The sequence below is a fragment of the Carassius gibelio genome, chromosome A12 (genome assembly GCF_023724105.1).
Source record: "Carassius gibelio isolate Cgi1373 ecotype wild population from Czech Republic chromosome A12, carGib1.2-hapl.c, whole genome shotgun sequence".
Lineage (NCBI taxonomy): Eukaryota > Metazoa > Chordata > Actinopteri > Cypriniformes > Cyprinidae > Carassius > Carassius gibelio.
The window spans coordinates 6,747,112-6,773,912 of NC_068382.1; the positions used below are offsets into that span (position 1 = coordinate 6,747,112).

Genomic DNA, 26,801 nt, shown 5'->3' on the forward strand with positions numbered 1-26,801 from the left:
AGATATTTTAACTATGGCTAAAACTCAAAACTAAAATAATAATATTATTTAAAAAAAAAATGGATATTATATTTACCACAACCGGTGAAACATTCAAATGTCTTTTCAAAAACATAAGACAGTCAACGTGCTCAGATGAGAGCCGAGTGCACAGCCTGTTCACATTTAGTGGAATAAATTCACTCCGCTGGAACAGATGTTGCAGGAACAGCCAGGTACCAAGTAAACCTTCTTTGTCCCTGAAACTAATGGGCAGCAAATCTTTCACCACCATTTCAGCGAATAGCTTTGTCGCCTTCTCGGTTCTGCCTGCGTTGCATTTAGGTCTTAAGGCAAGTGATTCAATGTTCGTCTGAGTTGCCGCTCTGTTATCGCCAGATATTTTATGTACAAATTTTAGATGATAGCACATTGTATTTGTTGTAGATTTGTGTGAAAGCTTGGCGCTGCACAGCTTACCCTGAACTATATTTTCACTGTTCTTCTCAAAGGGAAGCCAGCCATCACTACATGACTTTGAGGCCATTATTATGTCTTCTTACGTCTTTTGAGGCATCAAGTGGGAAGTTAACCAATCAGAGATCAGGGCGCCGCCCAACGTGCTGCCATAACCAATCAAAAAAAATGAATAATAATTTCGATCATCGTTTACGTGATCGATCATCGCTGTCGTGGTCGAGTACTCGAGTACTCGATCACTGTTGCACATCCCTACTTTATATTGTTTTAAATTAGATCTGAAAGGTAAACAAATTAAAGTATGGAGCCATCATGGCAGCGGCAATTGGTTGTTCATCAAAAATGACTTATGTAATATAACGAAATGTGTTTCGCATGTTGTTATTTGCATAAGACTTCGATTTGGGCACATTAAAGAAGCTGCATTAAATCTAAGTTCCAGATTTATTTCTTTTTCTTCCACATATAAAAATCTAGCAATTTTTCTGTACTTTGTTCTTTGTTATAAATCCCAGTGTTTATACAGTCAAGATGTCAGTCTGCAAAGTATGTTAATAGTGCTAAAAGCATGGAAAGCTAAAAGCAATCTGAGGCAGATAATTCACAGGTAATTAGTTTAACACTTCAAACACAAGAGGTGACAGTGATTCATTGATGAAATGTTTCTAATTTAAATGTAAAACAGATGGCTTGTTAACAGCATCCTGGAGAATATGTAAAAAATCTCAAATAAAACTTAGCCTTAATACTTTCCAATGCAGAAGCATTCTGTTTTATGACAATGACATGAGTTATTTCCTTATCGTTCACACCTTTTCATTTGTTAAATAGGCTTAAAAAGTCTCAGAACCTTTTATCTAATAAAAAAAGGAATGAAAAGAAAAAAAAAAACTTGCATAAAACTTGCATAAAACATAAAACTTTTGTATCTCAATTTCTTTTCACCAACCATAGTAAAAGCAAACAAAAAGCTTTTTGTTCAGTGTGGTAGTGTTAGTACATTAGCCCCTTAGCTCTTTCAGCCCATTTGCCCTATCCATGCTTGTCTGACAGCCAGAGTGAGCTTTATATCATGTTTACTCTAACATTTGGAGCCGTTTGACTTCAGGCCAGCAGATGCATCCAAGGACACATTTCAGAGGAGCTGTGTTGTGCGTGGCCAATGATTAGGTATTCTAAAGCTCAGCCACCTTTATCAGCTGTCAGAGAAGATGCACTCTGCTCTGTGTGCCATTACTCAGGTGGTCAGTTCACTCCACAGCTCCCCTTTTTTCACTTCCATGTGTCCCCCTCTGTCTGTACCCTCTTTGTTTTAACACGTCTGCACTCCTCTGTGTTATTCTCTTTTTTTTCTATCTGCCTACTGTACTATATCATAATATGCTTCCTGTACTATTTTGGTCCCCATGCTATAGGCCATTTGAAGTACTTAATGTACTAAATTATTTAGCCCATGTTCTTGCTAGATAAAAAAAAAGCCAACTTCAGAGAATACATTTAGCTGAAAGAGGGAAATAAAATAAATCTTTATACTGAGTGATATGAAAAAAAAAAAAATCATATATCATGATGTAAATAATTTTATCACGGCAAATGAGGAACATATGTGACCCTGAAGCACAAAACCAGTATTAAGTCGCTGGGGTATATTTGTAGGGATAGCAAAAATACATTGTATGGGTAAAAAAAAAATCATAAGGATATTTAGTAAAAATGTTCCATGAAGATATTTTTAGTGGATTTCCTACTGTAAATATATTAAATCTTAATTTGTTGATTAGTAACATGCATTGCTAAGAACGTCATTTGGACAGTTTTAAAGGCAATTTTCTAAATAATTTAATAATATTATATATATATATATATATATATATTAACCTTCAGATTCCAGATTTTCACATTGTTGTATCTCAGCCAAATATTGCCCTATCCTAACAAACCATACATCAGTAGAAAGCTTATTATTATTATGCATGAATCTCAATTTGAAAGATTTACCCTTATGACTGGTTTTGAGGTCCAGGGTCACATATAATATAATTATTTGGATATATAATATAAATATATACTGAAATTAAGTAAATGAATACCTTATGCATATTTAGCTGTATCTTCAAATGTAATATTCATAAGAATATTTAATAATTTTAGTATGACAATAATGTTTTATTTAATAATTTATGTATACAAAAAATGTAAATGTTGTATACATGTATATATGTGTGTTTGTTTATGTATATATTACATTTATAAATTAATCATAGTCTTGTATAGCATCATATGCATAAAATAATAATTTCAGTGTGTGTGTTTGTGTGTGTGTGTGTAAATATGCACACAAACACTTTTCATGAAAACGTAATACATATACATATATTGAATTTCAATTATACACATATATGTATAATATATATTGATATATATATTTATAAATGATGATATAATATGCTGTTTCATTTCAGATAAAGCTAAAGGCAAATTTGATATAAATATGATGTTTCAGAAATAGGTATAGATGCTTTTTTTAAGGATGTGTAGGTATTTTACTGGAAAACAAGAGTGCTTTTGCAGTGTTCTTTCATATCACACAGCTTGCCTACAATGTACATGCATGCAAACAATCCTAAGCTCAAATTTACAGCATCCTCACAATCCTCTCTCTTTTTTTTCTCTGAAAAAGCTTTTTCCTTTAAGAGACAACATATCTCTCAGCAAATCAGCAGAAGAGAGACACATCTGTTGCTTTCTTGCACAGCAGAATCACGTGTGGAAGGTTCGAGGAGCGTATAGACACTTTCACCCAGACAAACTGATCGTGTCTGACAGGTGTTTTATTCGGTTTCTGAGAGCCTCCTCCAATCCTAACACAACATGAAAGGTCGAGAAAATCCAGCCTCAAGTGGTGACCGCCTCGCGTTTGCCATCTTTTCCCTGCGCATGACATCTGAAATGGATACTACAGCTACTGAGTCAAATACCTTTGGGGAAACCAATAAGTATAAATGCCACACAGGGGGATCCAGGTCTAAAGAAATGAATAGCTTTTTTCAGAGTCTACTGGCCAATTTGGCTGAGCTACGGCTGTTGTATTATTGAGCATACACATGCAGGGTTTGCTGTAATGGCTTTTCCTCATTTCACCACACAGCTGAAATGATGTGAGAAAGCAGCGCTGTTTGTGGTCCAGGTGCTGTTTCATAAATCCTGTAATGGCGAGGATTAGGTAATCGTCTGCTTTGGCCATGTGTGTTTTATGTGTTGAGGGCATCCATCACTCTATCACCATCACAGAGGGTTCTGCAGTTTTACATGCTGAAAACTATCTATCTATCTATCTATCTATCTATCTATCTATCTATCTATCTATCTATCTATCTATCTATCTATCTATCTATCTATCTGTCTGTCTGTCTGTCTGTCTGTCTGTCTGTCTGTCTGTAACACTTTACAGTAATGTTCATCAGTTAACAATAGTGAACTATTAGTTAACATGAACTAAGATGTTAACATGAACTAACATTTACTATTGCATTACTAAAATCAAAAGTTGCATTTGTAAACATTAATTCATGCACTGTGAACTACCATGAACTGATTAACTGTATTTTCATTACTTAGCATTAACAAAGATTGATAAATATTGTAATACATTTATTGTTAGTTCATGTTAGTTAATACATTAATGTTAACAAATGACACCTTATTGTAAAGCGTTACCTGTCTGTTTGTCAAATATCTTATTTATATTAGATTTTGATTGAACTTTATCTGAAAACAGGATATTTCAACATTAATATAATTTAGAAATATAATATACACATGAACATACACATATAATGCATATTAAATTAAATACAAGGCATTATATTAACATTATTTAACATAATTTAAAAATATATAAACATACATAAGAATTGTATTATGTTTCATACATACATACACACACACACACACACACACACACACGCACACATATATATATATATATATAGATAGATAGATAGATAGATAGATAGATAGATAGATAGATAGATAGATAGATAGATAGATAGATAGATAGATAGATAGATAGAATCATAAATTAATCATGAATAATAATAAAGCCTTACTGTGGTAAATGTTATTTTGCACTCAACAGACAGATTGTCAAATCGCTTTTTAACCGATTTAATAAGTTCTTTTTTATCCCAGCGGGGGTCTGAATGTGTTATATTGGAGTAGATGGTGCATGTGGACTCTCTGTGGAAAACTATCCTGGAGTCAGGCCAGTCTTATCTAAAGGGCAGTGAATAAGGATGAAAACACTTTTTTACACTCTAATTTGGTTATTTGGCCAGTTTATTGCTTCAGCGGCCTACTGTTGGGAGCTAGTGGTGGGAGGTTAATAAAACGGCAGTAATGAGTCACGTTCCTCATTAATTACTGTAATGAAAGACTGAGTTCAAAGACCCCATATGGGCTGAGCTCATCTCACCCCCTGGACACTTGGGCCAGAAACACAGTTAACACAGGTTCATAAATAAGCAACACAGCATTGGTATTTGGTAATATAAACTAATATTTTATTGTGCATCAAATCATAAGAATTTGACAGTGAAGACAGGAGTAATGATGCTGAAAATTTAAGGATGCCATCTCAGGAATAAATTACATTTTAAAATATATTAAAATAGAAAACAGCTCATTTGAATTGTAATAATTGTTCCTAAAAGTTTACTTTATTTTTATCAAATAAATGCAGTGTTTTTGAGCATAAGATACTTATTTCAGAAATCAAAAAAATCTTACCAACCCAAGAAATTTAGAACAGTAGTGTGTGTAGTGTAGGGGAAAGTTACTTTTAAAATTAATTTATTACAAAATTGCATTACATTACATTTAATGCATTACCCCCAACGCTGAATGTGTATGATTATAAGTCAAACTGTTTCACCACAACATTAGTTGATATGACAACAAAAACTTAATTAAAACCTGTCACACCTGGACTCATTTAGTGTGTTTTTGCCCGTGACCCAGTTTCTGTCTTTCCGTGTTTGGTTTGATTAGTTCCCAGGTGTGTCTATTCTATTCCTCACTTGCTACTAAATCATTCACTTACGTGTGTCTATCGCTGTGCTCCTTGAGTTGAATATATTAAAAGCTTTATTCCGTTTATCCTCTGCTCCGTATTCCTTCAGGCAGCGTAAACCGTGACAGAAGACCCGACCTTAAAAAAGAAAGTTTAAAACCGCGTGTCTTTCCCTCTGTTTTGCTTTCGTTTTTTCACAGTCTTTTCTTTTCTTAGTTTCTATGGATCCCCTCTATCGTCCCGAATTCCTCATCCTCCTGCTGAAGCAGGAAGGACGTTCTCTCGAGGACCATACCAGACAGTTTCTTCTATTAGCTAATGCCACCAGCTACCCGGACGACGCGCTCTGCACCTTCTACAACACCAGCCTGAACTCCAAGTTCAGAGCGTTGTCGCCCGAAGATGGTCCTCGGGAGGATTTCGCCGCATTCGTGGAGTGGACTCTGGCGAGAAATGGCTCACCTTTCACCGTCTGCCCGATAGTGGATCTCGCCAGTCCCACTCCCGACCCAGAGACCAGCCAGCCACCATCACGCCGCACGGAGCCAGAGCCCACCGCAGCCGCAGAGCCCGAGCCATCCACTGACAGGGAACAGGATCTCGAGAGCGCGACTGACCAGGTGTGTGAGCCGGCAACACCGTGCATCGTGGGAGTCCTTGTGGAGATCGAGGGCTTGGAGGAAAGCCCTGCCCACACTCCTGCGACTGAGGGTGAGCTGTATGCAGTCTCTGAGAGTCATATGGAGCAAGTTCTGGATCTGATGGACTGGTCTATGGAGGTAATCCCTAATATTCCTGTTTCTCCGCTGGTTCCGCCCAGCTCTGAATCTTCTGTGTCTCCGCTGGTTCCGCCCAGCTCTGAATCTTCTGTGTCTCCGCTGGTTCCGCCCAGCTCTGAATCTTCTGTGTCTCCGCTGGTTCCGCCCAGCCCTGAATCTTCTGTCTCTCCGCTGGTTCCGCCCAGCCCTGAATCTTCTGTCTCTCCGCTGGTTCCGCCCAGCTCTGAATCTTCTGTGTCTCCGCTGGTTCTGCCCAGCCCTGAATCTTCTGTGTCTCCGCTGGTTCCGCCCAGCCCTGAATCTTCTGTGTGTCCGCTGGTTCCGCCCAGCTCTGAATCTTCTGTATCTCCTGTGTTCCCTCCCGGCCTCCCTCTCCCACCTCCTCCAGGACCTGCTGGTCCCTCTGCTCCACTTTCGCTGGTTCCGTCCAGTCCTGATCCTCCTGTCCTTCGTCCCATCCTTCTCCTCTCTCCTCCTCCTAGACCAGCCAGTTCCTCGTCATCCCTGCTTGTGCCAGTCAGTCCCGCAGCTCACCCTCAGTCCGCGCCATCGGGGCGCGGTGGTTCGCCGCTGGACTGCCAGTCTCCAGCTCCGCCTTGGCGTGTTAAGGCCCTGTCTCCGCCTCCAGCCTCCGAGCCCTGGACTCCTCCTCGGTCCTTCGACCCAGCGGCTCCGCCTTGGCTCTTAGCTCCCTCGTCTCCACCGTGGCCTGTCATCCCACCTGCTCCACCGGGCTCCCTCGTCCCTCCGGCTCCACCTTTGTCAGTCGTCGACCATCCGCCGCCTCGGGACTCCACTCCTCTGGTTCCACCTCGTCATTCCATCCCTCCGGCTCTGTCAGGCTCCTCCTTCCCTCCGGTTCCACCTCCATCCTCGGTCGCTCCGGCTCCACAGCGGTCTGCCAGGACCCCGCCTCCGCCTTGGTCACCTGAGCCTTCAGCTCCACCTAGGCCCTCCGGATCCTCGACGTCACCCTGGCTCTGCGGCTGTGCTGCTCCATCTTGGGCTCCTCACCCACCGGTGCAGTCTCCGCCTGTCGGCCCCCTGGTGTCGTCGACCCCTCCTTCACCATGGCTCCTCCCGCCGTCGACCCCACCTTGGATCTCCGTCCTGGCTGGTCTCTGGTGGACCATCTGGCTCCTCCTGCTCCTGTCTCCTCCCTGGCTCCTTCCTCCGTCGTCTCCTCCCTGGCTCCTCCTTCTGTGGTCCCTGTTCGCTGGCCCCCTCCTGGGAGTCCGTCCTCCACCGGAACCTCCTCCCAAGTTCCCATCCACGCCTCCCTCTGTTGTTTCTACGGTGCGAGGGCGCACCTACCGGGAGGGGGGAGTACTGTCACACCTGGACTCATTTAGTGTGTTTTTGCCCGTGACCCAGTTTCTGTCTTTCCGTGTTTGGTTTGATTAGTTCCCAGGTGTGTCTATTCTATTCCTCACTTACTACTAAATCATTCACTTACGTGTGTCTATCGCTGTGCTCCTTGAGTTGAATATATTAAAAGCTTTATTCCGTTTATCCTCGGCTCCGTATTCCTTCAGGCAGCGTAAACCGTGACAAAACCCACTTGTGGTAACGCTGAGAATTGCATTACATTTTGAATTGCATTGTGACATATTTCATCCAACAGTTGCATGAGCTTGCATATAGGGAGAAATGTTTGCATTCACTTAGGTATATTATGGCCCTTTGGGTGACATAACAACACTTAAGTTCTGTTTGAAGAGCTAAAAATGGGTCTGTTCATATAAAGTTCAGTTATGAAAGCAAGTGACAACCGCATTCTATAACCAAAGTGACTACCAGCAATTTCCAAGGGTCATGATGGCTGAATGTTTAGCGTGTGTTCGGTTGTGAACAGCAGTCCACAATGAGCTGCCTGTCATGTCACTGACAAACATGTGACATAAAAGCTTTCGTCACGGGTTATAGTTTTGCTCTCAATCACTAATATTACTGGCTGTCAACCTCTGTCAGGTTAGAAAAAAAAAAAAAAAAAAAAAAAAAAAAAAACAACAACTTAATAACCACATACTGTATGTATATATATATATATATATATATATATATATATATATATATATATATATATATATATATATATATATATAGATAGATATATATGTGTGTGTGTGTGTGTGTTATAATATAAAAGTTGAAAAATTGCAACAACAGAAATATTTAATAAACATCTAATTTTATTAATAATCAATTATTCCAAATTCATATTTTAATCATTTAATGTTGTATGCTATTGTTATTCAATTAATCAATCAATCAATCAATTTTTTTTTTCTGTGTGTGTGTGTGTGTGTGTGGTTATCTGTATTTTACAGTGGCTAGGTTAAAACATGGCTCATCCAATTGGAATTTAGATCCAGAATTATCTATTTATAATAACAAATACAATATTTGTAGACAGAGTATAGAGTCCTGACATTTGGTGTCTGTCACTATTGGCAAATTTATTTATTTATTTATTAATTTTTTTTGCAAATGAGTGAAAACGATTGACTGTAGTAACCTGTTTATAATGTATTTGATGTGGTCCTACTGTAAGTTACATCTGTTAATGAATACATATGTTTTAACAACAAACTATAACTAAATATATTAAAATCTAAAGTAAATGAAGCTGAAATGTAAATATCAAATATAAATATTACATTTAAAGCTTAAAACACATTTTAAAAAAAGGTCTGGCCAATGTATGAAATATAAAACAAGTACTAATTGCTAAATTATTACAATTTTAATAAATTAAAGCCAAATAAAGCATTTTTTAATAATAGTAATAAAAATGACAAAATAACATATTGAAATTACTAAAACATAACTGGAAAGCAGTCTTTTATGTTGCTATTCAAATGAGGGAGGTTTTAGAAGATGTCTTATGAGATTTATCCCAATCTCTACAGTATACAATTTTGCCTGTTGTATGTGTTTTAGATTGAATAATTTCATGCATTTCAAAATATTGGTATTCATGTTCACGTGAACAAACATTGCTCTAGCAAATACAAATCAAAGCTATCTGCTTTACAGCCTAGTTTCTTTTTTTTCAAGGACAAATTCAAATGAAATGTGGGCTACTTTGGCTTACGATGACTTGCATAAGTAATATCTAATATATTACTGTAAATAAGTCATTTCCCCTTATGTATTTTCTCCCAGGATTATACACATGCAGCATTTGTGTGCATAATGGATGACTGGAAGAGTATTATGGATAATCACACCTAGCGAAGACCCCATGAGCTTGTGATTTACTGCTGTCAGAGGCATTATAATTACAGGGGCTGGGAATTACAGGGCAACCATGAGAAATAAATCTTAACCGTGCTGATTTTCTGCTGCTGCTTATTAAGTCTAGGAGGAATACATGCATTTGTTTGTCCAGATACTATTTTTTCATGCAGCAAAGCCAAGACAGGACACTGTGTTCTGTTCTGATGAAAAAAAAAACAAAAAAAAAAAAACAACAACAACTTTGAAATCTTATCTTTCTCCATAAATTTGGTGTTTGTCATTTGCAGATATTGAAAATATGTGTGGGACTAGTTTTCTAATGAGTTGCCAAATTTAGATTTTTACCTGTTCCCTTAAAAATAACAGTGCCAAAAGCAATTTCATAGAATAGCCATTTTGGGTTTCCCAAGGAACCTTTCAACAAACAGTTCATAAAAGAAAAATACAGAGTTCTGGCATTGTCATCCGGTGTCTGGAAAGTGTCCGATCCCAATCTGGAACCCCTCCACCGCCAGTCCCCAAGTCAAGCCTGCTGCCGTCCGCAGCTCACCCAAGCACAACAAATATTAAAATGGCAAGCCCAATGAACATTAATATGGCAAGCCCAATGACCATTAATGCAGCAATCCTGCCAGCCCCAAAGCTCACTCTAGTGCCCACTCCTTGTAAGCACCTTCCAGAGCGCCCTACCGTGCCCATTCCTCATATGCACCTTCCAAAGCACCCTCTAGTGCCCGCTCATCCAGAGCTCACTTCAGTGTCGGCTCCAGCCCCAGAGTTTGCTCCAGTGTTGGCCCAGACCATGCCTCATGATCCCTGTCAAGCCCAGGGAGGGCTCCCTGTTTCTCATTAATCCCGGGGAGAGCTCCAGACTCCGAATACAGCCCCGTAAATTTCCCCAAGTATTTCTCGGAGACTGCTCTGCCATGGCCTCCCGAGTCTCCTGCTCCACTGTGGCCTCCTGAGTCCCCTGATCCGCCATGGCCTCCTGAGTCCCCAGAGACATCATGGCCTCCCAAGTCCCCTGATCCGCCATGGTAGTGTTAATTTCGTCACCTATTTTTAATTTAGTCTTAGTCCTGTGCCAAATGTCCTTGTTAGTTTTAGTCATATTTAGTCATTCACATATCTTTTTTTGTTAGTCAAGTTTTAATCGACTAAAAGTCTCATCATTTTAGTCTAGTTTTTAGTCAAAAATGTTTAGTCTTTTTTTTTAAAATAACACATTATTACTGAAATTATTACTTATAAACATTTCAGTAAAAAAAGTGTTTCACCTATCTCAAACATTTGTTAAATGTCATAATTACCTGACAAAATCCACTTGTTGAATGATTTTTGTTGAATGCAAATGTTAAACTTGTCTGGTTTTCAATTTCTGATTTAGGAGACACATTCACAAATGATTAACCTGATCACATTTTTTATTTTTTTTTACTTTGATACTGCTTTTAATCTTAATGCAAAGACCTGTCATCGGGACATAAAATGTCATGTACAATAAAAGAGCCTGCACAGCGACAGGAAATATAATTTAACACAAAAAGCCTGCCTAGACGGGGGACTTGCGCTCATGATTTTTATTTTTTTTATTTTTTTTCGTCAACAATAATGCATGTTAATTTAGTCTCAGTCAGTGTTTTTGGACAGTGGTGCAGTCTTGTCCTCTTTACACCGCTGCGTTTAAGCGATCTTTGTCACGAAAGTTTTGATAATTTCCATGATTGATCATCGTTTATATCAATGATCAATTCACCTTAATGCTGCAAAATGCATCTATTGCAACGGCACAGTCACTGTTGTGGCAGGATGTATAAAAAACACTCAAAAAAAAAAAAAAAAAAAGCTTTTTCACCCGAATTAAAGGGGGTTTAGTTTGCATAAAATGTTAGTAGCATGATTATAAAATGAATGGATGTGATTATGATCATTTAATGAAATGAAGAGAGCGCGCCATAGATTTGAGATCGTTTTACTGACCGCTGAATGCGCCTCTTTAAAAGGTTTCCTGGTGCTTGTTGTTGTATTTTTAAACACAATTGCAATGTTAATCCATTACACTCAGATGTACGTCACTGTAAAAAAAAAGAGACAAAAACAGAAGTTTCTTCTGTTTGGTGACAACTTTAAGCTTGTGTCAGGCATTTTGCTTGTCAATGTTTGTTTGTCTCAAGATCCTGCCTCCCAATTGGACAAAAGCTCTTCCAGAACAGAGTTTTGGCACAGCTATCTTGAGAATTATTTTCTCCTTGCTCTTTGCTGACTTGCAGAGCAATTTTTTTTTTTTTTTTTCTGGCAGCTTTATTTTCACCAAGGCATCTCTGAGTTCACCCACGCCACTCACTGTAACACTGTCATTTTCCAGAGGCGGTTTGAATTATAGATGAGCATATTTACTGACTGGTAATATTATGGCTGAGACAGAGAGAGAGGCAGGGGGAGATTTTCTTATCCCTCCGGCTCAGGAAATGTGGAAGATGGGTCTCTGGAGCTCATAAACAAGAGAAGGAAAATGTGGCCTTGAATTCTGTGAACAAACATCTGCAGCTCATTTGGAGTAAGGAATTACAGGAATGTTGATTCAGCTTCTCACATTTGATCATTGTGTTTTCGCTTTGTCCCCTGATAAATTTGTGGTGTGGATCTCCCCTCGCCATCTGCTTTCTTCTAAATTTGCAATTATGTTGCACGTTGCGATGATGTAACATGACATTGCCAAAATGCCTTTATTGCTATTCTGCCATGACAGAGGAATACTGTGTCATTATTGCTTATTTTGTGTCATAGTTTTAATTATTTTATTTTTTCTTGTTGTCTAGTAAAAATTAGTGCACAATGTCTTAATGTGTTGTGCCATAAGTGTATAAATACTTGTATCTTTTGTTTATTATTAATGGAAACATAACGTGTGTGCAGATTTATTAACTGCACCTATATTCTATGATGTTATGATAAAAAGAAAACAAGTCTTATGTCATTTGTCCTGATAAGACATGGGTTGGAGGGCATTAAAAGGATGAAATTCTTGAAAAGAAAACCTAAAATAGTTAGCATAATCTTGGCATAATGTTTTAGTGGATTTTTTTTTTTTTTTTTTAATTAATCATTTTATATATATTTTTATTTCTTTTTTTATTTTAGAAAATTAATATGTATTTAATTTTTATTTTATGAAGAAGAAAAAAAAAAGCAGTAAAGCATACACTCACCTGAAGGATTATTAGGAGCACCATACTAATACGGTGTTTGACCCCCTTTCGCATTCAGAACTGCCTTAATTCTACGTGTCATTGATTCAACAAGGTGCTGAAAGCATTCTTTAGAAATATTGGCCCATATTGATAGGATAGGATCTTGCAGTTGACGGAGATTTGTGGGATGCACATCCAGGGCACGAAGCTCCCGTTCCACCACATCCCAAAGATGCTCTGTTGGGTTGAGATCTGGTGACTGTGGAGGCCATTTTAGTACAGTGAACTCATCGTCATGTTCAAGAAACCAATTTGAAATGATTCAAGCTTTGTGAAATGGTGCATTATCCTGTTGGAAGTAGCAATCAGAGGATGGGTACATGGTGGTCATAAAGGGATGGACATGGTCAGAAACAATGCTCAGTTAGGCCGTGGCATTTAAACGATGCCCAATTGGCGCTAAGGGGCCTAAAGTGTGCACCGTTTAAGGGACCTAAAGAAAACATCCCCACACCATTACACCACCACCACCGGCCTGCACTGTGGTAACAAGGCATGTTGGATCCATGTTCTCATTCTGTTTACACCAAATTCTGACTCTACCATCTGAATGTCTCAACATAAATCGGGACTCATCAGATCAGGGAACATTTTTCCAGTCTTCAACTGTCCATTTTTGGTGAGCTCGTGCAAATTGTAGCCTCTTTTTCCTATTTGTAGTTAAGATGAGTGGTACCCGGTGGGGTCTTCTGCTGTCGTAGCCCATCCGTATAAGGTTGTATGTGTTGTGGCTTCACAAATGCTTTGCTGCATACCTCGGTTGTAACGAGTGGTTATTTCAGTCAAAGTTGCTCTTGTATCAGCTTGAATCAGTCGGCCCATTCTCCTCTGACCTCTAGCATCAACAAGGCATTTTCGCCCACAGGACTGCCGCATACTGGATTTTTTTCTCTTTTCATGCCATTCTTTGTAAACCCTAGAAGTGGTTGTGCGTGAAAATCCCAGTAACTGAGCAGATTGTGAAATACTCAGACCGGCCCGTCTGGCAACAACTATGCCACGCTCAAAATTTCTAAAATCACCTTTCTTTCCCATTCTGACATTCAGTTTGGAGTTCAGGAGATTGTCTTGACCAGGACCACACCCCTAAATGCATTGAAGCAACTGCCATGTGATTGGTTGATTAGATAATTGCATTAATGAGAAATTGAACAGGTGTTCCTAATAATCCTTTAGGTGAGAGTACATTGGTATGAAAAAAAGGAAATTATATCATAGTCCAAGTTATTAAAAAAACACATTAAAATGATTTATTCTTGAATATATATATATATATATATATATATATATATATTAGGGGTGTAACGATACGCGTATTCGTATTGAACCGTTCGGTACGACGCTTTCGGTTTGGTACGCGGTACGCATTATGTATACCGAACGGTTCGTTGGAGTAATTAATTATATTTGAAAAAAAAAAAAAAAAGAGAGAGAGAGAGAGAGAAATATAATGATATGCGTTCAACAAGGTAGCCCAATAACCCAAACAACGTAACAGGCAACGCCCCTGACACTCCCGAAGAAGAAAAAAACACCATCTTATATGTTTATGTTAGGCTACTCAGCAGGCGCTCGCTCACTCAGTACGCGCTGAAGGCTCGTTGCAAAATAGCCAATGCGTTTAACAGACTAGAAATGAGAAGATCCTCCAATAACCAACAGGTCTGGTGTTTGGGTGCACTTTGGATTCCCTTTAAGCTATAATGGTGATGGCAAGAGAGTGGTGGATAAAAAAACAACGGTATGTCGCATCTGCAACATGACAGGGTACACCAGCGGGAATAAAAAAAAAAAAAAAAAAAAACACCAGCGGGAATATCTGGGATATATGCATCAGTACTATCTGGGAAAAGACGAAAAAAAGGAGAAACATGCACGCAGCAAACTATCCCTGCAGCATTTAGAAACTATAGCTTACAGGGAATCCAACCCAAACACCAGACCTGTTGGTTATTTTAGGATCTTATATTTCTGGTCTGTTAAAGGCATTCGACATTTTGCAACGAGCCTTCAGCGCGTGCTGAGTGAGCGAGCGCCTTAGGGGCCGTTCACATATCGTGCCTAAAAACGCATGGAAAACGCTAAGCGCGTCTTTCTCCTCCTTTCCAAAGCGCTCGGGCAGAAGCGCTCATGAGGCGTCTGTCTTTGCTAAGCAACAATGACGTGCTCTCTCCATGAGACGCGGAAATTTCAGCGAAGGATAAATGGATTTGCAGCTCTAAAAATCGCTTGCAGTAGCTCTGCTACTAAATTTATTTCAAAATTGCAATCCATATACAACTATGATCAGCTGATCCTTCATCTTGGCTGAGCTCTCAACGTTGTTACGGGAAAGGATGAAGCTGATTGGTTGGTTCTTGTCACATGACCCGCGGTGCGCTTGCGGCATTCTGAAAAGTTGAGATGTTTTTACATTTTGCTGTATCTAAAACGTATCGAACCGAACCGAACCGAACCGTGACATCAGTGTATCGTATCGAACCGAACCGTGAATTTTGTGAACCGTTACACCCCTAGTATATATATATATAGAGAGAGAGAGAGAGAGAGAGAGAGAGAGAGAGAGACCTTACAAATAAATAACATTATTTGTAAAATAAATTATTTGTAAGTACTTTTTTACATGATGTTTATCAGAGTCATTACATTTACAACATTTCTTGGTTTTCAAGTTTTTCAAAATCAACATGAATGCCAAGTGAACCTTTTTAGAAAGTTTTCTTTTCTTCTCTCTCCCAGTGTAAATGACGTAAGAATCTTCTCTGTGTCTCCTCTCCAGAGCCGCATAAATCCTGTCAATGTGACTCCTCCCATTCAAGCTGTGGATCAAGACCGAAACATACAACCTCCGTCAGACCGCCCAGGAATCCTGTACTCGATACTCATCGGTAAGTCTTTGTCAGGTTCTCTGTACTCTATATTGAGTCGCTACTGGCATACAAGTCCTCACTATACAGGAAACAGTGGTATTCCAGGAGAGGCAGAGTGGGGCAGCGGGTCAGAAATACAGCAGGAGTTAAATGCATTTATGCCATGGGCAAGGTGCGCCTACCCACTGTGCTTTGAGATGAAACCTGGAAGCGGAGCAGCAGGCTCAGGGAACCCACCGCTCGCGACCTGAACTAAAGTGCACCGCCGAAATGGTTAGACCTCCAGTCAGGGATATGTCAGAACATATTGTAGGCCACAGCCGTGTTGCTCAATATGACAACAGCCTCATGCTTAGAACTATCAACCAAGCACTTTTGTTTATAGAGGAAATGCATTAGTTTTATTTTGCCTTTCTGTTTGAAGTATGGCTATGAAAACAAATACGCTACTGTGTATGCCTCAAAATCATGGTGCCCTGGTGAGTTATTATGTTCAATGTTGAACTTTTGAATAGAAGTCCTTCATCTTATGTGTTGCTTTATTTCTTCCTCAACCTTCTGTTTTTGTAGGGAAACCTGTGTCATATGCAGTGTATTTCTCCTTGAATCAGACCACAGCTGAGCTCCAGCTCCTGAAGCCCATCAACAGGGAACAGTACCAGCATTTCAACTTGGTAATCAAGGTAATAATGACAACATCAACAATACAACGTTATATATGAATGAATGAAATGAATGCCTGAATGCCAGGAAAATCACTGAAAAAAAAGGTATAATTTTTGATAACATGATTTTCAAGAAAATCTGTTAAATTAAGGGTCAAACATTAAGAAATGTAAAAAGTATCATCCTTTTAGATGAAACATGCATGCAGATGAACAAATGCCTTGATGATGAGCAAGTTAAAAATTCATAAAATTTAATTTCAAACATCAGGAAATTATGCACATATATATATATATATATATATATATATATATATATATATATATATATATATATATATAAACACACCTGTATCCAAATGTATCCAGTTATTATGGATGACTAGGAATTTGTGGTGAATTCATGAACTTTAATTGTTTAAAAAGTGTACCCTGGACACAGCAAGAATGCAATATCTTCATGCTTAATTGTGAAATGATAACGATATCTGACATGATTTCCATATTATATGATTTCCATCATTGTGAATTATGACTTTAATTTTCTTTCCAGTATTTTAAAACATATGTGACAGGGTTATAAAAATGTGCCGTATTCTAGGAATGACTCAGATCCCAAAGGGGAAATTGTGGAATTGAGCCGAGCATGTTCATGACTGTAGAAACTGAACGTCAGGGTCTAGAATGTTAGTTTACACAGGTACGGGGTGATGATCCGTAAAGATCACTGTACATGCCATCGGCCTTTTCACAGTGGGAAGCATGAGGGGGGCATGGACTGGGTGTTGAATCCTTTAGCTCTTCTCAGGATCAGAGGGAACAAGACTAGCTGTGTACAGGGATACTGCTATGGCTTCATGACTATTCATTAATATTTACTCACTCTCACATCATTCCAAACCCGTATGATTTTCTGCTGTGGAACATAAAAGGAAAGCTGATTTGAGAACTGCTATCAACTTCTACATTTTCAGACTGTTCATCTCACAGAATTACTGAATGACTTCATGAATGTAGTGCACTTGTTATATGCAGCATTTACTTGATACTTCCATGCCGCTTTGGTGCTTTTTTGTGTTTTTTGGAGCATTCAGCCCCTGGCCACTGCCTGCTTTCGGTGTATGGAAAAGAGAAGCGTGAACATTATTTTGACTGTGAAACAGCAGTTTTAACAAAGTGTTACAGGTTTGAAACTGAGTGAGGGAGAGTAAATGATGACAGGATTCATATTCTATTCATTTCTGGATGAAGCAATTCAGGTTCTGTCCTTATATTGCTATGTCTGACACTCTCTCCCTTCTAGCCCTGTTTAAAGTGTCTGTGTATAGCAGGGTTTATTTGGAATGAACAAAATGAGCAGAATACAGAGGAAACATTTTCCCCCTGACTGCTCAAGCCAAACTAACTCCGTTGTCCAGTTGGTCTCGGTCTTTCACAATACCAGTTATACAATATGTATTTGCCTGTTAGACCTTTTCCATTATGTAAAAATAAGCAGCACTTTAAGGGCACGATTTATCCACACACCGTAGAGTGTGCTGAAAACCTGAAAAAGAATATGTAAACCATTCTCTATATGTAAAGCTGACATAAAATACTATTTACCCTATTAATAATCCTGAGTTGATTGATTGATGACAACAACAATAATAATAATAATAAATGAAATTAATTATATACTTTACACTGTATCACAGACTGCCTGATGCAGTATTATTATTATTATTATAATTATTATAATTATTATTATTATTATTATTATTATTATTATACAGTGTGTATGAGCGTGTGTGTGTGCACATGTTTTTCTATACTGGTGGGGAATTAAAACCCGAATACACACACCAACTCATTGGGACTTGTGTCACCGTGGGGGACCTAAATTGAGGTCCTCATGGGTACAAAAAATTAGAAATCATACAGAATTAGATTTTTTTTAGATTGTGAAAAATGCTGAACGTTTTCTGTGAGGGTAGGTTACATGTAGGGTTGGTGTAGGGCGAAAGAAAAAACAGTCTGTACACTATAAAAACCATTAAGCCTGTGGGAAGACCCCATAAACCATCAATACCAACTGTGTGTGTGTGTGTGTGTGTGTGTGTGTGTTTTTGGACAATATGATTTTTGCATTTTGTCTACTCACCAATAATCTGAGTGCTTCATAAACATGTTTTGTTACCACAACCAAAAAAATAAAAAAATGTTAACTAGGTTCGATGTATTCATGAATGTTCTGCAGTTATACTAAGATCAAATGAATGATATACTTCACACTGCATCACAGACTGCTAGGTACAGTAGTTTTGCCTCTGCAAATCATTGTAAGATCAGCAACATAGTAACTCTTTAGTTTTTCCTAAGGGAATTTCAGTTGTAGCACCACATAAAAGCAGTCCTACTGTGACAACAGCATGTCAGCCTGCCAGTCAAGATCTCGGTTTCAAAGCAAAGGCAATGGGGCTGAGCCCCCATTTGAGTCCCCTCAAAATCCAATCACGTAGCCCGTACGCTACAAGAATCCCAAAATCCGTCTGTTTGCACTTATCTGTCAGTGTAATACATCTGATATAGAGTGGTTCCAAAGTATATAGACACTTAAGCCACACTTATGAATGATATTGCATTAGATCAAACTCAGAATTTCAGCATCATGCCATTTTAATGTTTCAAATGCATCAGACTGTCAGTCAACTGACTGTGTGTGTATGTATGTGTAAACTACCTTGCCATGAACCATATACATTTCACCAAAAAAATGAAAAAATAAAATAAATAAATATTATACATCGTTTCATATTTTCATGAATTCAAATTCTATTTAAGCATTAAAATTAGTCTAGTTGATACAATAAACCTCATATTATGATAAGATGCATATTTCGTAAGATGCATTCGTATATTCATTCATATTTACAGTTCAGCAATTCTTGTTGATTTTCATTATGTCCTCCGTACCTTTAAATGTCAGTCTGAACCTGTCCTTGAGCCTACATTGAAACTGTTTAGAAATACGTGCTGTCACTCAGATGGCTAAAGCTGATTTTCCTCAGTTTCTAATGTGAGAGTGATGATATAGTCAGCCCACAGCTTAAGGACTTTTCTATAGTCTTTTACTATTTATATATTTGTCAGTAAACTGCAACAATACGGATAATGCTTTAGTTCCGCACACCATTATAGATGGATTTTTCCATCAGATTTTGGGTTATTGCAGAAAATAAGCTCTGCAATGATTGAAGGTTTGTTGTTCTTACAAATTTTGATCGTCATGATAAACCCTAAGTAAATATTATCATCAGGAGTAAAAAGCTCAACTTAGAATATTAAAGAAACTACACCTCAGCGTCTCCAGCATTGCTCTTCTGACAACTCATTCAGTCTTTATTTAAAATACATTTTGAAAGTTTGAGTTTGCAAAAGCATGATAATAAACAAAGTGTGATTGTGAGACTAATGAGTATATGAGTTTTCCAGTTTAGAATGATGGTGTTTAATATCCCAGAGAACCTTTATAATCACATTTAACTACTTGTTAGCAACCACCCTTTTCAAGGCAAACTATATGGGTTTATTACCATAGAACGTGGAAATACCTTGAGCTTGTGTTTACTTGATACCTTATTTTAGGCATTTAAAAAAGAAACCTTATTAAATACAGGACAATTGAGTAAGAAGTGCTAAAATGCCAACTTACATAAGGTATACTTAACTAAGAACCTTTCAGGAAACACATATTACGGACAAAGTATAGCTTAAAGCAGTGTTTTCTGGTCCACCACCTTACTCTGATTAAACTGCACCTTTTTTAACTACAATAACTACAGGTGCATCTCAATAAATTAGAGTGTCGTGGAAAAGTTCATTTATTTCAGCAATTCAACTCAAATTGTGAAACTCGGGTATTAAATAAATTCAATACACACAGACTGAAGTAGTTTAAGTCTTTGGTTCTTTTAATTTTGATGATTTTGCCTCACATTTAACAAAAACCCACCAATTCACTATCTCAACAAATTTGAATATGGTGACATGCCAATCAGCTAATCAACTCAAAAACACCTGCAAAGGTTTCCTGAACCTTTAAAATGGTCTCTCAGTTTGGTTCACTAGGCTACACAATCATGGGGAAGACTGCTGATCTGACAGTTGTCCAGAAGACAATCATTGACACCCTTCACAAGGAGGGTAAGCCACAAACATTCATTGCCAAAGAAGCTGGCTGTATACAGAGTGCTGTATCAAAGCATGTTAACAGAAAGTTGAGTGGAAGGAAAAAAGTGTGGAAGAAAAAGATGCACAACCAACTGAGAGAACCACAGCCTTATGAGGATTGTCAAGCAAAATGGATTCAAGATCTTAGTGAACTTCACAAGGAATGGACTGAGGCTGGGGTATTTGGGGAATTTGGCTACAGTTGTCGTATTCCTCTTGTTAAGCCACTCCTGAACCACAGACAACGTCAGAGGCGTCTTACCTGGGCTAAGGAGAAGATGAACTCGACTGTTGCCCAGTAGTCCAAAGACTGTTTGTCAGGATCTTGGTAAGGGAGGAACTCAGGTGCAGACAGGGATTCTCAAACAAAGGGTTTATTAAATACAAAAAGGGGAAAAACAAAAACCCACGAGGGGGAAAACACTGGCTAGGGAAGACACTAAATAATTCTGCAAAACACAATAAACAAGGCAAACAAAGACACTGAACACTAACTACAAATAAACACTCACAGTAATACAAAACACTTCTTCAGGAACAATCGTAGCTGTGGAATAATCTCAGACGAGGTACAAACACAAATGTTAGGGAACAAATCTCAATGAACCGACGCAAGACAGAGCACACTAGGAAAGCTAAATAGAGGGAACAATCAAGACACGACAGGTGGCACAGATGGGACAATCAAGACACGACTAGGTTAACAAGGGGGGCGGGGCAAGGGAACGAGACAACACAAGCACATGGCCCAAAGGCAAGGCCATGTGCTTGTACACAAAACATGGGTCTGTCATGATCCTGCCTCAAGACTAGGAAAAATCAAGGACACGAGGGCAGAATCATGACAGAACCCCTCCCTTAAGGAGCGGCTTCCAGACGCTCCTCAAGGGAACATCAAACACGGGACATGACTGACATGACAGACTGGGACACAGACACAAACCAACAAGACATGACAAATAACAACAAAGGCAAACATGAGTACACAACGGCAGGGTTAGGGTGACATATCAAAAAAAACAAACAGGGAAGGGGAGGGGGTGGGACCACAAAGTTCATGGGGGACAGACCAGGGTGAGTGGGTGGGGCAGGAGTTTTAGGAGGACGGGACGAAGGATGACGACGAGGGGTCCGGGCAGGTCTGGGTGGAGAGGGGTGGGGAGAGGTCTCTGGACAACTGACAGAGGACCTGACAGGGGCAGACACAGGACGCGGGGCAACACTTACGGGACGCGGGGCAACATCAACAGGACGAGGGGCGACTACATCAACAGGACGAGGGGCGACTACATCAACAGGGCACGGGGAGACAACATCAACAGGGCACGGGGAGACGACAGGACACGGGGATACAACATCTACTGGACACGGGGGGACATCTACTGGACACGGGACATCTACGGGACACGGGGCCACATCAACAGGATACATGACTACATCAGCAGGACACGGGGCAACACTCACGGGACACGGGGAGGCGACATCTACGGGACACGGGGAGACGACATCAGGACACTCGGGATTTCTGGGGACAGGGTCTGAGGACAAGACAGGACTGACGGGGATTTCTAAAATTTGGACAAGACGGGACAAATAATCAGAAAATGCTTTAGCAGCTAGGACAATAGGCATCTCCTTACGAGATGAGACAGACAGTACAAGAGTTTTTGCTGCAGAGTCGGCCGCGGCTCTCTCCTCCGCTCTCACGACTGCAGACTTGAATACGGCTTTCTGTTTTGCCGGCTCGGGCACGCCAGCGCTCCTCGCTGCTGGCTCGGGCACGCTCACCGCTGCTGGCTCGGGCACGCTCACCGCTGCTGGCTCGGGCACGCTCACCGCTGCTGGCTCGGGCACGCTCACCGCTGCTGGCTCGGGCACGCTCACCGCTGCTGGCTCGGGCACGCTCACCGCTGCTGGCTCGGGCACGCCCACCGCTGCTGGCTCGGGCACGCCCACCGCTGCTGGCTCGGGCACGCCCACCGCTGCTGGCTCGGGCACGCCAGCTCTCTCCGCTGCTGGCACGGGCACGCCAGCGCTCACCGCTGCTGGCACGGGCACGCCAGCTCTCTCCGCTGCTGGCACGGGCACGCCAGCGCTCACCGCTGCTGGCTCAGGCACGCTCACCGCTGCTGGCTCGGGAGGAGACAGGGTCACAGGACCGGCAGGCCCCTTCTTCTTCCTCTTCCTCCTCGGGCGCGGTGCAGAGGCTACAGCTGGGTCAGAGGCGGGTTGGGGGAGTTTGGTCTCGGACAGGGCAGACTCGGACGCCGAAGACTCTGAAGCCGACTCCCATGAAAACCGTCTCCCTCGCTTCATGGGGAGACTGCTGGCTGAGGAGGGCACCTCAGGACTCTGGGAGGGGCTTGCTTGACCCCCCAGGGTTGCTACGGCCAGGACACGACCCTCCGGGATCGCCGGCAGCTGGGTAGGTGGGGACCTCTGGAGCTCCTCCTCTCGCCCGCTCGCTCCGGAACGACCTCCCCTGGTCCCCCGGAACACCACAAGGCGAGAGCCCTCAAAACAACCTCGCTGGCTGGCTGATGCCATCCAGCATTGCCTCCTGTCTGCTGAGTTCCTTGGTGGTCGGTTCATTCTGTCAGGATCTTGGTAAGGGAGGAACTCAGGTGCAGACAGGGATTCTCAAACAAAGGGTTTATTAAATACAAAAAGGGGAAAAACAAAAACCCACGAGGGGGAAAACACTGGCTAGGGAAGACACTAAATAATTCTGCAAAACACAATAAACAAGGCAAACAAAGACACTGAACACTAACTACAAATAAACACTCACAGTAATACAAAACACTTCTTCAGGAACAATCGTAGCTGTGGAATAATCTCAGACGAGGTACAAACACAAATGTTAGGGAACAAATCTCAATGAACCGACGCAAGACAGAGCACACTAGGAAAGCTAAATAGAGGGAACAATCAAGACACGACAGGTGGCACAGATGGGACAATCAAGACACGACTAGGTTAACAAGGGGGGCGGGGCAAGGGAACGAGACAACACAAGCACATGGCCCAAAGGCAAGGCCATGTGCTTGTACACAAAACATGGGTCTGTCATGATCCTGCCTCAAGACTAGGAAAAATCAAGGACACGAGGGCAGAATCATGACACTGTTGCCCTTAGCCTGATTGATAGTTGGTAATTTTTTCTTCTTCTACAGTCCCTCCAATTTTCCTTGCAGTCATGTCTTTTAAGTGGCTGTATCCTGTTTGTAAGTACCATATATGAAGGCTTGAGACTGCTTTTAGCTAAAACTTCCCCATTGACTACACATTGCAGGTTTGGATTTTCTGCATCGCCAATCCATGTAAACCCAAAACCAATGGAACTGTTGCTGTATTTGCATTTTTTACTTGATATCTTCCAACTCTCTAGGGTAGGCCTAATTATCTTCAATGGTTCTCTGTTGGATCTCTGTGTTCCTTCCTCTTCACCTTGTTCGTTGTCCTCCGAGTCCATTCGATCAGGTTTCTCCATGTATCCAAGACCAGTGCACAGCTCCCTTGATTTCTTTAAAGAGCCAGTTTTTAACCAGGTGTCTATTTTGATGAATATAGTTAGTAAAAAAAATAAATAAATAAATCAGTGAATGAATTATCACTTAGTGCCTAATGTGAAAGGGCAGTGCTATTATAATGCAGGCGTGTAATGGCAAAATTAAATCAAGAATAATTTGTAGGTTGTAATGTGAATTAGTTTTTTTCTTAATAAAGAAAATGATAAATACTTAAGGTAAATACGTAAAAATAATAAAGAGACCATTTTTACACCATTAAAAAATTATCTTGCACATCCCACTTTTGGAGCCACTGGCTTAAAGTATAAGTTAAGAATGACGTAGCATTAAGAAGGTTTCGGGAAACGCAGCCCAGAGCTGTTTTTGACAAGGTAAAAGGTGATGTTTTAAACAACCATTGAGGAATTTTAACCAAAGTATGTTACAGACATTTTACGAAGACCCTTAATAATCATACTAACTTGAGGAAAATGGACGTGTGATGTCCCCTTCAAAAAGTACATTAATTGTAATGTCTACATGAAAGCTTTAAACCAAAACCACTTTGTGACATTTTAATCCAAAGACCTGTTCAGGATTTTCATACGTTACATTTTTATTCAAGTTTCATATAGCTGTAAGACTTATAAATGCATACTGTTGGTGAGGTAGGAATTTTAGCAATAGTTACTCCACTACATTTTCAGGCGCTCCGAGCACTTGGGTGCATGCCAGATTCTGAGAGAATTAAGTTTGGGAATGACCTGAATTAATCAGCCATGGTCTTTATTTAATTAAGAGGGGCAAGTCTGTAGATAGTGTTAAGCCCTCGTATGCCCATAGAGGCTTATCGCATTGCCCTTATTATATGTGCAGCATACGGTAATCCAAAAAAGCTGTGTTTCACACCAGTATTCCATCTTTGAGTCAGAATCTTTCAACTTATGGCATTTTTTTTTTTTTTTTTCTAGGCAGAGCAGGATAACGGACACCCTCTTCCGGCGTTCGCTAATCTCCACATTGAGGTGCTTGATGAGAACAATCAGGCGCCGTACTTCCAGGTGGCCACTTATCATGGATTCATCTCGGAGGCTGCTCCGCTGGGCACAACTATCTCGAGCAGTGCCAATCTCTCCACCCCCCTCACCATTATCGCCCTGGATAATGACATTGAGGAGGTGAGGAGTCTCTCTTTCTGTGCTTGTGCTCAGACAGCAATCACTTTCGCGTGTCCTGAGGAGTGTGTGTATGTGTGTGTATAGAAATGTTCCTCTGAAGTTAACCAAAGCTCCTGCTCTATCGAGCATTTCGAAAAGCAAATTAAAATTGAAACAAGCATCAGAAATACAGTCTTGTGCTAATGTTCTCTGGAGTGTTCACTCTTTGCAATTATCTCTGCTTTATAGATGGCAAAGTACTTATAGCCGACTCTGCTATGACAGTCGTATTCTGCTTTAAAGGGACAGTGCATCCAAAAATTTAAATTCTATTAATTAGTCACCCTCAAGTCATTCTTTCACATAAAAGAAGATATTCTGAAGAATGTTCTTGCTGCTCTTTTCCATGCTACATCTTTCATAAATTGTTATACTAGTATTGTGTATGCTACTGTGCTATTGTGTTAAGTTTAGAATAATTAGAATTTTTTTTAATGGTTTCAAAAAAAAAAAAAAAAAAAAAAATGAACATTTTGTAAAATATCTTCTTTTATGTTTCATGAAAGAAACAGTCGTACAGGTTTGAAATGACAATAAGGCTGAGTTAACAATGCACATTTTTATTTATGGGTGAACTGTCTCTTTAATACTATCAGTTTTAGAGATGGAAAACGCTGTAATGTCAAGCATATGTTTTGTCTCCCACCTAAAGCTGAATCTGGGTGATGTGCCTGTAGGTATTATTGAAATTAGTGAGAGATGTGTGAAGTGAAAAGCTCTTGTTTGCCTTTTCTCTCTTTCTCATTTGTTCTGTGCTGTCTTTTTGTATCATTCAGTTTGCTTAATGGTTTGCATGATTATTGTCCTGTGTCTTGTTTATTGATTTTCATTTACATTTTTGGCTGACTGGCAATTGATCTAATGTATGTCATTCATAATTTGGTAAATTTGGAGGACTGCATTCAGCTGGGAAAAAATCTGGAGCATAATGAGAAATTGTTAGTGGAGTTGCAAACAACATTATTATTTAATGCCTCAAACTTTGACACTGTTAATGGAGTTATTCAAACAAACAGAGCCACGTTTTGATAGCATCAAAAACATACAGGTTTAAATGGCTATAGATAATGGTGGGAATGAGAGCACCACATGAAATACCAGCATTCATATAGATGGGAAGCGATTACTCAATCAGAATTGTTAACATTGAAACAGTGACAGTGTGAATGTCACAGATTGTGACAGTGAAAATTATTTATTTATTTTTTTTATTTTTTTTTGTGACAAAAGATGCTTATAATGTTACAAATAATTTATAATTCAAATAAAATCTGTTATTTAGAACCTTTTATTAATCAAATAATACTGAAAAAATGTTTTCAGAAAAAATATGCAGCAAAAAAAAAAAAATACATATATATTTTTAACATTGATTATAATAAGAACACTGACACTGAAGACTGTAATAATGATGCTGAAAATCAGCTTTTTCATAAGAATAAATTGCATTTCAAATATATTCAAATAGAAAACATTTATTTTACATTGTAATAATGTCTCACAATATTACTGTTTTACTGTA

At 39.8% G+C, this 26,801-nt stretch overlaps 1 protein-coding gene across 1 annotated transcript in view; it reads left to right on the forward strand.

The window, feature by feature from the left end:
* Positions 1-26,801, forward strand: part of LOC128024990 (protocadherin-15-like) — a 194,818-nt gene that overhangs the window by 64,640 nt on the left and 103,377 nt on the right. Inside the window, exons 10-12 of the mRNA XM_052610923.1 lie at positions 15,583-15,691; positions 16,244-16,356; positions 25,034-25,240. Of these exons, the coding sequence (XP_052466883.1) occupies positions 15,583-15,691; positions 16,244-16,356; positions 25,034-25,240 (429 nt within the window). The remainder of the gene's footprint in view (positions 1-15,582; positions 15,692-16,243; positions 16,357-25,033; positions 25,241-26,801) is intronic.